A 12,961-nucleotide genomic window follows, 5' to 3' on the forward strand; every position below is an offset into this window, starting at 1 on the left:
CAGGATCTAGGGGGAAGCCAGGTGGTGGAATCACTGCCAAGTTACACCACAGAACCATCCGGTTAGGCTGCACTGGTTGCTTCTATTGGCACTGCCAATACCAAACACGTTATCAGCTGGTAGTTTTTTTGTTTTTGTCTTTGCCAAAATGAAATATAAATTGTTCCTGTTTCTTTTTGTCACTCGCCCCAGACTTAGAGTCCTGCATGGAAACAACCGGGTGAATTCAATCTTATGTTCTTTGGGGAAGTTTCACAGAAGGACGCTGGGTCTGGTTCGAAACAAGGCTCACATAGGGGCAGATCCCCAAAATAAAAGGAGTACTGATGCTGGACAGTCAATATTTCTAGTTAGTTACGTATAAGTATCTGTTTATTCTATGTATCTAGGTATATATCTAGATCATATATTTGAAAGGGCAGGAATTGTGTCTGTTTTTGATTGTTGCTTTATTCTTAGAGCAAAACACAGGCCGTAGAATGAGGCAAATACTTTATCTATTGGACCTCCTCTATTTCTACATTTCTTAAGTTATATCTAATTCACAGTTTTTTTCCCCATGGCTGATGCTGACTTCTGGATAATTTCTTTAGATGTATCCTCCAGTTTACCTATTATCTCTTCACCTGTGTCTAATAGGTTGTCTAACACATTCATAAAGTTCCTCATTTCAACTATCATGTTTTCATTTCTAAAAGCTCTATTTGATTCTTTTAAAAATCTGCCCTGTCAATTTTGATGGGGCCTTCATTACACTTTTTCTTTTTTTTTTTTTTTTGAACACATTAAATAAATTATTTTGTATGCTGTCCCTGATAAACCTAATAATTTTGCAGGTCTTGTCCTGTAGCTTGTGGTTTATCATTAATGGTGATTTTCATTCCTGGTGGCTTATTTAGTGTTTGTTTAGTGCTTTTCATTAAGAGCTCATGATCCCCAGATAGTTATCTGGGGAAATTCTTTGATATCTGGAGCTAACTTGTATTTTCCAGAGAGGACTTTGTTTGTTTGTTTATATTTGTAATATGATGGGGGTTTTTTGTTTTTGTTTTTTTTGCCTGAAATGCAGAGGTTGTTAGAAGTTCTCAGGGGATATTTTATGTCTTCCTGGCTCTTCCCAGTGCCAAGGCCAAGTTAGACACATATCTTTGCCTTTTTCCTGTGTTTTTTTTTTATTTCTCTAATTTAGCCATGGAAGATGTTTCCTTTTGGAGATACAGTATTACAAGTTAATAATGATTACAAACTAGCAGGCTTCTAAGGTTTAGTCATGAAAGGACTTATTCCAGGATTTATCTCTTATGCCCTGCATAGGCCACTCAATTAAAACCCAACTCTGGAATCTACTAGTTCCGTAAGGGCAAACTCCAGGTCCAGTGCCTATGTACCCCTCTGAATTATTACTTTATCTTTCGCTCCCACAGGAATTCACTTAGTTTCTGCCACCTCAAACATTAACAGATAAATGATTTTTATATTTTCCCCAGAATTCTTAGCTTTGTTTTATCAGGGGAGATTTGTCTGAGTATAAAGTTTGCAATAGTACTGGAAATAGCTGGCCTTAATACTTACTGGATGATAGATAAATGAGTAAGTTGATTTCTACTCTAATGAACAGAGATAATTTTCAGTCTTTCATTGCTAGACCATTGCCACATATCTGCTAAACTGTTATTCAAGAGGGGAAAATGCAGTGGATATGAAATTATGTGTACAAAAAAGAAATACCAATTTTCTTCATAAAAATAAACCTAAAAACATCTAATATGGAACCAAAAGGAGATTTTCTGAGTAGTAAGGGGGAACTGGACTAAGTAATTCAAACCTGTACTAAAAATTCCCTGGGCCACTTCCCTTGAGTATTTTCCCCTGATGTCTATCAACTAACATACAGGTCCTAGAGGGCTTCTGCACCCCCTTAATATTTTGTAAATAACCATAAACTTGCTGTCCTGTAGTATATCTTGAGACAAGGCCAGGGGGTTCCAATATGACTATCCTGAAGGCTAGAGGATGATAAAAGAGAAATCAGAGTGGAAAGGGGGGGACGGGGACAGGGAGGGAGGTACCCTTTTAGGGCTGAACCTTGGAAGTCACAAAGCATCCCTTCTGCCATGCTCTTTTGTTTGAAGAAATCCCAAGTCCTCACCTAGATGCAAGGGTAGGGAACATAGATCCCATCTCTTTGAGGAGTGTCAATCCTATTGTACCAAGAACACGTGGGATGCAAACTGTGCGTGTGTGTGTGTGTGTGTGTGTGTGTGTGTGCGTGCACACACTTGTATGGCCATCTTTGGAAAAAACAAAACAATCTTCCATACACATGCGCATTGTATGGTTGTTATAAATATAATATTACATTAGGAAATATCCAACATAATTGCATAATGCCAGGCACTCTGTAGTTGCTCCATATGCCATTAATTCTTTTATCACTTGACATTCTCCTTTTATATAAGAAATAAAGGGAGTTTTATGTTAAGAGACACAAGATGAATGAAAAATAAAAATGACGTTTTTGGTTTTGTTTTTTGCATGTGCTACCACACTGAGTTGTTAGGTCAGTAAATTCCCACTTTACAAATTAAGGAATTATGGCTCAGAGATTCTTAGTAATTTTAGTGTTGAAGTAGTTTGTCAGGATGACTTACTAAAATATTGTTTTTGTTCTTGATTTATGTTTTAAGTTAACATTTAAGTGTAACATAAGGATATAGCTTGATGAATTTTTGCAAACTGAACACATCCAGGTAACCAGCACTCCTATCAGAAACAGAACATTGTCAACAACCCTGAAGCATCCTTCGTATCCCTTTCCAGTCACTAGCCTCTGCAAGACCAAGTATGAAGAACTGCTGACTTCTAACACCACAGATTAGTTTCCTTATTCTTGAAATCCATATTAATGGAATTATAAAGTATGTACTGTTTTGTGCTTGGCTTCTTTTGCTTCATAATAGGTTTGTGATCTTTATCTATGCTATTAACTTTCATGGCTATATGGAATTCTATTTTATTAATATCAATTTATTATCCAGTCTATAGTTGATTGACATATGGGTCATTTTTGGTTCTTGGTTATTATGTATAATGGTGCTATGAAACTTCTTGACATGTCTTCAGATAGCATGTGTACTTATTTTTATGGGGTATGCACCTAGGAGTAGAATTGATAGGTCAAAATACATGTATATGTCCAAATTTGTAATAATCAATTTATTGTACCATAAACAATGATATTCAACAATGTTGTACCACTATATGAATGGTTACAATGTAAAATTGTACCATTGTTTAATCCTTGTACCTACATAATTCTTCTCCTTCTATTTCCCTTCCACCTATTTTAGGCAGGTAGCTAGGGTTTGTATTTCTTTGCTTCAGAGTTTTTGGCTAGGTATAAATCAGAAAGCTTGCAGCAAGTGCCCTTCCCATTTCTGAACATAAATCTACTGAAGATATAATATTGGTTGGTCAGGAGGAGTAGCTTCAGTTAAGGAGAACTTTGAGGGCAAGGTGGGTGAAGGACAGAGAGATACTCCCTTAGTCAGAATGGGGATGGAGGTCAGTGGGTCTAGAAGTAGGGGCCAGAGGACCGGAATAGCTGCTTATGCTCTTTTTAGTAGGGTGACCACATATCCAAATTCAGACACTTCTGAGAGTGAGAGAGTGTGCTACTAATAATTATACAAGGATAATAGATGTAAATCAGAACTATTCCAGGAAAACTGGGATTATTTTAGGCAGCTTCAGTTAACTTACAAATGCAGTTGCTTACATGCCTTTGAATGTTTCTTAGAATATTCATGTAGCAGATCATATGGAGAGCAGCTTTGTCATCTGGAGAATGACAGGATTAAAACATTTAGGTACATCTCCTGTTACATCTTGGACTGCACACATCTATAGAGTAACTTTATGCAGGTGTAGGTATGCTTCCTTGCATATGTGTTGTTATATTTTAATCTCCTTATATATAGCAAAGGCCTGTCTGTGGCCCTTAATAGAGCGGAGGGTAGGTGGTGTTTGTGGTGGTGGTAGTGTGGTGTCTCCACTGTTCCGAGCAGCTCAGGCTGTTAGAAACATTTTGTCTGAGGTGCTCTCTGTAGCATCTAAAACTCTGATCTAAATTGTTTTTGGTCCTATTAGCAAAACTCCTTTTGAATATTTGGAAATGGTGGCTAAAATAAGCTTTAGGCCATTTTCCTTTAGTCAAGCTTAAGTGCCAAGAGTTAATGGAGAAGAAAAATGAGCCCCCACACTCAGCAGTGAATGGCATGAAATCCCTGGAGTAATAGGGAAGTTTGAATAGAACACCTGAGTCCCAAGATGCTAGGTAATCCAGGCTGTAAACAAAGACAGTGCAATTCCTTCTTTATAGAAACAAGTCTCTGAGAAATTCCCAAGGGAAATTGTGTCAAAGCAGACCCCTGAGATCATCAAGTAGCATAAACTTCTCTGTGATATGCCAGCTGGGGTTCTGGTAAAAATGAGAGCTGCTATTTTTTTTTTTTTCTCCTGAAGTTGGCATAGACCATCTGGGAAAGTCCACAAACAGAAATCTTGGTCTATTCGCAGAGCACCTTGATGACTGGGGTTGGTAAAAGGTCTGATTCTCAGCACTGAGGGAACCAAAGAGTTAACACTAAAGGCTGCCTGCTTTATGCATGAACACCATTTTCTCCTTTGGGCTAAAGGAAAAAAGATTGCATAAGAACCAGCACTGAGTGGGGCCAGGGAGAAGGAAGGTAATGTCTGAATCCCATCTTTCCTGGTAGCTTTCTTTTAAACTCACAACCAAGACATCTAGAATATGTTGATTACTTCCCTGTTCTCAACACTGACTTTAATGTGAGATGGAGTGAGGGACTTAGAGGAAGAAGGTAGGGTGTATACAGTTGGGGACACTCGTGGCTTTCTCTCCAGAGTGGGAGAGGGAGGCAGAGAATGGGTGGAAACAATGGGGGGACATGAGAGCTCCTGTCTCTCAGAGCCTGAGGCTGTGGGCTCAGGTTGTACTCCTGGCTCTTGGGATGTCCCTCTGATAGTCCTTGGACAATCAGTGCAGGTATATCACCTCCTCACCTCTCAAGAAGGGACAGAATTCTTGTGCCCAAGAACATACTCTCGCCCAGGGTTGCTGAGATATAGTCACAGGCACATTGTCAACACCTTGACTGGGGGAGGGGGCATAGATGAGAAAAGAGAGTAAAAAGGTAGGACATTCGTGCACGGGCTCATCTGCTGGAGCCTTCTTCCATCAGTCATGCTTGTGCCTATCATCAATCTATATATTTTATCACTTGTTTCCACAGACAGCGCCCTGGAAGAGAATGACTCTGAGAAACAGCTCCTCAGTGACTGAGTTTATCCTAATGGCATTATCTGAACAATCACAGCTTCAGCTACCCCTCTTCCTCCTGCTCTTAGGGATCTATGTGCTTACTGTGGTGGGCAACTTGGGCCTGATCACCTTAATTGGGCTGAATTCTAGCCTTCACACTCCAATGTACTTCTTCCTCTTCAACTTGTCTTTTATAGATCTCTGTTATGCCTGTGTATTTACCCCCAAAATGCTGAATGATTTTGTGTCAGAAAATATCATCTCTTATGTGGGGTGCATGACTCAACTATTTTTCTTTTGTTTCTTTGTCAATTCTGAATGCTATGTGTTGGTATCAATGGCTTATGATCGCTATGTGGCTATCTGCAAACCTCTGATGTACGCGGTCACCATGTCCACTCAGTTCTGTTCCCTGTTGATGTTTGGTTCATATGTGATAGGGTTTGCTGGAGCTATAGCCCACACTGGAAGCATGCTGAGACTGACCTTCTGTAATTCCAACATCATCCACCATTATCTGTGTGAAGTTCTCCCTCTCTTGCAGCTCTCCTGCACCAGCACCCATGTCAATCAGCTGGTGTTTTTTATTGTTGTGGGAATTGTCATTTCAATATCAAGTATCAGCATCTTCATCTCTTATGCCTTGATTCTCTCTAATATCCTCCATATTCCTTCTGCTGAGGGCAGGTCCAAAGCCTTTAGCACCTGTGGTTCCCACATAATTGCTGTTGCTTTGTTTTTTGGGTCAGGGGCATTCACCTATTTAACAACCTCTTTTCCTGGATCAATGGACCAGAGTAAATTTGCCTCAGTCTTTTATACCAACGTGGTTCCCATGCTTAACCCTTTGATCTACAGTTTGAGGAATAAGGATGTGAAACTTGCCCTGGGTAAAACCCTGAGAAGAGTACTCTTCTGATGCTTCTGTTTGTATCACTTAATTACTGGTAAGCATCACACTCAAGTATCTTTTTATTTACAGGTGCAGAACTTTCCATCTTTTTTCTCAAGTAGGGTCTTCTCTCCACATTACAAAATTGGAAGTCTCTTGCTTATACTCTTCTTGAGGATTATACCATTTTGTACTACTTAAATTGGTTCATTGCATGCAATTTAACATCTGTTGAGTGTCCACTGTTTACTAGACTCAATACTATTTACGCAAGAGATGAGTAAGATGAGGTTCCAGGCCTTCCATCCTTTCCTTGGTAGGCTAAATAGGTTTGTCCAAGCAACAGTTCTGGTTGGGAGAGGGAACAAGTAATGCTAAAGAGGGTCCGGGAGAGTGAATTTGTTTTCTTCAGTTATGGGAACAGCTTTACCAAAGACAAAATGTAGATATCTTGGTGCCATAGGTAAGATAGTCTCCCAGCTTCTTGAGAGACATCATAAATCATCTCATATACATACATGTATACACAAGAGAAGGCCTCGTGCAAGAGTTCTTTACATGGCTTGAAATGTAAAGATAAATCAAAACTAAAATCTTTCATTTCCAAGTTTCAGAACTCTTAGGGCTCGGAATGGTAACCATGGCGTAGGTGGTTTTGTAATTGGGCCAATTTCTTGGGCTCTGTATGCTAAGGCTGAAAGTAAGAACAAAGGAGAAATTCCATGGATTTATGTGATTTTGTTAATTGCCACCTCTATCTTGCCCTGGAGATACTATGTACATTACGGGGCATTTAGGAAAATTCTTTTATTCTTTAAAGCAGATCTAGATTTTATTGTCTCTAAGAATATGTGTGTGTGGTTATGTATGTATGTGTATGTATTATAGTTAAATAGAGAATCAGGAACAAAGAGGAGTCATATTACACTTTTTACTTGCAGGGAAACTTGGAATCGATCCAGATTTTGAGTGCCAAAGTCCACTCTGTACTAGTCTGCTGAAGACTCTGCTATTCTATATTGAATAGTTCAGATTTCAAGGAATACACCTGCATAAACTGCCCTGAGTGTAGGCAAGAAGGTGAATCTTGGGCCAGACCAACCCATGAGCAGAGATGGGAGGATAGAGACTCAGTGTGGCCAGAAGAATGGGGCTGAGCAGAGGCTAGAACTTGGGGTGTCTTTGAGAAGACTCTCTGTGAAGAGTATTTGGTACTTTTCTTTTGGATATGGTTAGAGTCATATAAAGTACTAAGCTGATGTACTTTGCTTATATTCTCCACTCTTCCATAAAACTGGATAGTTGTACAATGTGTGTTGGTATGAGAAACAAGGCAGTAAAGAGCAATTAGTTCTTCACATTTACCTCTCTGCTGACACTCATGTGGAAGCAACAGCATCATACTGAGAAGTAAGGTAGCTCAAGTGTTCCAGGTCATGGCCAGAAGCAAGGCATACTGAGATGGAGCTGACAGCAGAATAAAGAAGCATCTGCAGCATGGAACTGACTAAAGAGGAGACATAAGACAAACCTATTTTCTTCAAATATGGTAAAGACAGGAGTCTGGAAAGAAGGTGGAAAAATCTGATAGATAATTGGATTATGCCTAGATTATGATAATCATATGTAACATTTACTGAGTATAAACTAAATGTTTAGGCACTTTTGCGGTGCCTTACAGACATTAAACTCTTTGGAATTATGTTAATGCCATACTGAACAACTGCTTGTCGGTCCTTTGGGCCTAGCTGACTTCTACCCTCTAGAGGACTGTCTGTGTCTAGGTGTGTGGGGATCTTGGGGACACCAGGAAAGAATCAAGAATAGGGAAAGGTAACAGAAGTGTACTATGATACAAAGAAAAAATTACCATTGGTATAAATGAGTAGGAAAAAGGAATAAATCAGAACCATAAGGATATGACTGGAAAGGAATAATTACAAAAAAAATGGATGAAATCCCCCAAATATCCTTCCTTACACTCATTACATATTGGCATTGGGTGAGTAAAGGTGAAAACGTAAGTTTGACTTATTGAGACACTGGCTGGGCTCTTTCAGAAAGCAGTCCCTTTGAAGATCTGAAATGACCAAACTCAGAGTTACTTTTCCTGGTTCTTGCAATAGCCAGATAAGAGACATTTATTGCTCCTACAGGAAAGATGACATTTTGTAAATTCTAAAGACCTTCACCTCCTCTTATAAACCAAGGCTAAGTTATCTTTTGGTCCTTTTAGGTCAGTGTTGAGGAACAACCAGGAACACGTTTGGGAGCTTCTGCTTTACAATAACTGAGAGGCCTACTTTGATACTCTGTGTCAGATGTCCTCAAGTGAATCCCTCTGCCACAATGCCAAAATGCTGTCACCTGATCACATCATGACATTTTGACTTTCAGCAAAAGGAGTTTTTCCCTTTAAGAAGCATTGTAAAAGTTGGGATTCCTCTCTGTCCAGTTCTTGGTCCACTTCTCTACGTGGCTCTTCCTGAGGGATCTCTCCAGCCTCTCTGGCTTCAACAACCATTTACTTTATGGTGACTCTTAAATCCATAACTCTGGTCTTGATCTAGGATTATAATTTACAATCAGTTTTAAATTAGAAATATAAAAATATTATCAATGTTGATGTCCAAATAGAATTATGTAATGATTAGGTGGTAAAATAGTTTTGGAGTATAAAAAAGAATAAACTTTTCTTGATATCTACACATTCTCTACAGGTGGGGGAGCGCAGAGATAAGTGATAGACACCAAGTAGCAGCAGTGAGAGTCCAAGGAGTACTTCTGGCTAGAGTTTGGGGGGGATAGGTCAGATGTTTCTCTATGTTCTGTGGAGCAGATGGAAGGATAACTGTGACTATGGCTCACTGTTGGCCCTCAGCCCATGTATTAGATAGAAAAACATATTACCTCTCTTCCCTCACACTTCCATAAATGAAATCAGTCATTTACTAATTGCTTCAGCTGCTAATAACATGAGTCTGACTGTAGCGGCTTAAGCTCATAAAGGTTTGTTTTTCTCTAACATAAAAGGCATCTAGAATAGTAGGCTGATATGGCAGTGTGAGTCAGCAAGGACTCAGACTCTCTCTTCTGTCTCAGTAGTGACTTCATTCTCGTGGATGCATCATGGGTTCCATATGGCTATTAGAACTTCCATGTCCACGTTCCAAGTAGCAAGAAGACACAAGGACAAAGAAAGGCAGAAGATGCAGTGATCTCCACTGACATCTTATTAGCCACCAACTACTTACGAGGGAGACGGGGCAACTTAGCATTTAACTTTAGGACGTTGCCATCCTGGAAAAAAACCTAGGATTTTATTACTAATTAAGAAGGAGGAAATGGCTAATGGGTAGGCAATTAGCAACTTCTACCAAAGAACAGAATTTGTTCCACTTGCCAGGAGGAAAAAGTTAAGAACTGAGCACTTTCCATCCCTATTTTTGCTTTCTTACTTGCTGTACTCTATGAGAAGAAGATACATTAATCTGACAGATAAGATGGGAAAAGAGACAAGTTGGTCATTAGATGGAACTGTACCTAATCTCTTCATTACTGACCTGTTGGTATTGAATTAAGGCTAAATCTTGACAAGGACAAGTCAGAGCTATGCTATTTCATTTCCAAGTCCTCCTATATTTTATTGGGTGAAGTTAGAGTCCAGGTTCTGGGAGGGAGGTTTGAGTCCTGACCTAGATTCCTAATCAGCTTTGTTATTAATAAAGGTTGTATTATTTTGATCCTCTTTGGCTCCTTGTACATTCTCACTAGTTAGATGTCATAGGGAAGGAAGAATGTTTGATTACTACTGCTAAATCTCCCATATGATGGTTATCTTTGCACTTTTAGCATAAAGGACTTCTGGGAACCAAAGCTCTCATTTTTGTATGCTTTGAGATGCTTCCCCTTGACCTGTAGCGGGTTACTGTAAATTGTAGGGGAGGAAAAAAATCCCTTCTATCCATCTTAGATTCCTTGACTAGGGGCCTAAGAATTAGACAAAAAACAGACTAAAAAGAGAAAAACAGAAGTGTGTGTATTAACATGTGCATCCTGCATTCATATAGGAGTACTCAGTGATGGGTGGTTAGAACTTCAGCTTAAATAGTATCTTAAGAAAAAGAATAATAAATTTGTAGGGAAGTGGCAAGACAAAAGAAGGCTTTGAGCCTCTAGGGGTGGCAAATTGTGGAAAGGTAAAAATATGGGGGAAAACTAATGGATGGTAAGGACTAGTTAGTAAGGTTTGCTATGTAATTCTGCTGGTGAGGTCTCTGTGTGGAGAAATGTCTAGAGTTGTCTCCAGAGATTAACTTCTGTCTTTCCTGGTAGGTAGAGAAGGGGAAACACCTTTACAAATTTATGTCTTGCTTTTAGGTAAACGGGGAAGGCAGAGAGTTTTTCTTGTATCTGCTATTTCTTAAAATTGCCTTCAACTCAAAATAATCCTTATGCCAAGAGTGTTATATTTTGGAGTGGCATATTCTGCTACCCTTCAAAATCATACCAAGGACAAAGTTCTTAAGAATATACAAAATGCAACCCAAATAGGGTCATGGACAGAGGGGCTCACTGAAAGCTAATAGGGACATTTAACAAGAAACATTAGGCTAAAGAATCCATAGTATCACAGAGAAGCAAGAAGATTTGCTTATCTTATAAAATTTGCCCAACCATTTATGAGTTCAACAGATATTCACTAAATTCTTACTAAACTACAGGTAAAGAGTTCAAGATTTCACTTTATGGGATCATTAGGGCTTGAAACTGTCTCGTGTTTCCATTAACATGCACAATCACGTGCCTTAATTGATAAACTGAAGTGGTATTAATTGATACAGCTTTCTGAAATTGGGAATCCTAATTTAGAACATTTGCCTTATTAGAACAATTTGATATCTCCTTGGAGGTAAGACAAAAGTATCTACAAGCTGCCAAACAAAATGAAAAGATGTGTTTATCAGTGTAAAGTAAACACAATGAAATAATTTATTATTGACTAAAACTGGATGGTAGAAAAGAAGGAGAGGGGATAGGAAGTGGAAATGTTAGTTGTATCATTAATCACAGCAGGGAACTAATAGATACAGTAAGAATTTTATATAAAGTTGTAATTATAAAAGCATGCATCAAAATTTCACACACATAAAGAGGAAGGAAAGCAAACCATCTAGTGAATGACTAAAATAATACAAATATAAAATATGAAGCCATAACATATTATGATAGATTTAAAGCAAATATGTATTATACAAATAAATGTAAATGTCCTAACCTTTCTATTAATAGAAAAAGACTCAGGCTGAATCAATAAACAAAATACTACTCCATGTTGCCTACAAAAAACACCTGTAAACCAAGTGATTCAAAAAGGTTGAAAATAAAATGGTGGCCAAAGACGTACCACACGAATGCAAATGAATAAACAAATAAACAATATAGTTATCAGCTAGAATGTAAATCAGGCCAAAAATGCTAAGTAGGAATACTTTACAATGTTATAGGGTACAAGCAACAATGCATGTGTAATAGTTGTGTCTTTCCATGAACCAAATAGTAAAACATCAAGAGCTGTATGAAGAAAAAAATATGTTGGTGGAAGGAAACTTTAAACTACCTTTCTCAGTCTATGACAAAACAGGTTTACAGAAAAAGAGAAGGAGAAAAGATAGAAAATTCTATGTCTAAATAAGATAATCAGTTAGACACATCTAATTGATATACGTCATTTCCATGGTATAAATTTGATATATATGTGTATATGTATGTACATGTATGTGGGTGCAGTTCTGTGTCCTAGAAATTAGAAATACAACTTATTGTGAAGAGGACAAGACAGTTACATAAATTGAATGGATATTAGGTCACAAAAGCAACCCTCAATAAATTTCATATGTTGGAAATAGTACAGATAATGCTTTCTGATCACTGTGTAATAAAACTAAAACTTAACTACATAACCAGAACACAAAGTCCTCTATTACCTGGCTATTACAAACTCTCTTTAAAACTATTTGTAGGTGAAAGGAAACAAACAAAATTGCAAACTATCTAGGGGAGCCTGGGTGGCTCAGTTGGTTAAGTGTCCGACTCTTGGTTTCGGCTCAGGTCATGATCTCGCAGTTGTAGGATCGAGACCCACGTTGGGCTCTGTGCTCAGTGTGGAGTCTGCTTCAGATTCTTTCTCTCCTCCCCTCTTATTCTCTCTCTCTCAAATAAATAAATCTTTAAAAAATAGCAAACTATCTAGAAGAGGAATATGAAAATCCAACATTTTACAACATATGGGATATATGTACAGCTAAAGCATAAAACAACTCATAACCTTATATACTGTATCAATAAACAGAACAATGAAAATAAATTAACTAAGCACTTAGTATGTCAGGAAAATAAGCATAATAAATTAAATAAAAATAGAGGGTAGGAATTAATAAAGTTAAAATCAGAAACTACTGAATTGGAAAACACAATAGCAGAATGTATACATAAATTCAACAGTGGTTTCTTTGCAAAACTGATACAGTAGATCAACTTCTATCTATTCTGATTCAGAAAAAACAGGGAGGGAGAACAAATACAAAAATTAAGAAAGAAGGGGGAAGTAGAAACAGGAAATAAAAAAACCCCAAATAAACTACTTTGTTTCAGCTCTATTCAAATGAATTAAGGAGCCTGGATGAAACAGACCTTTTGTGAGGGAAATATAGTTTAATAAAACA

The 12,961-nt window shown here is 38.1% G+C and overlaps 1 protein-coding gene across 1 annotated transcript; it reads left to right on the plus strand.

The window, feature by feature from the left end:
• The first annotated feature begins 4,670 nt into the window (after positions 1 to 4,670).
• Positions 4,671 to 6,263, plus strand: LOC103660602 (olfactory receptor 8B4). Its single transcript, XM_008688231.1, has one exon. The coding sequence runs from the start codon at positions 5,196 to 5,198 to the stop codon at positions 6,261 to 6,263; it is 1,068 nt and encodes a 355-aa protein (XP_008686453.1). The 5' UTR covers positions 4,671 to 5,195.
• The last annotated feature ends 6,698 nt before the right edge of the window (positions 6,264 to 12,961 follow it).

This window comes from Ursus maritimus, unplaced genomic scaffold, assembly GCF_017311325.1.
Source record: "Ursus maritimus isolate PB19 unplaced genomic scaffold, ASM1731132v1 scaffold_16, whole genome shotgun sequence".
Taxonomy (NCBI): domain Eukaryota; kingdom Metazoa; phylum Chordata; class Mammalia; order Carnivora; family Ursidae; genus Ursus; species Ursus maritimus.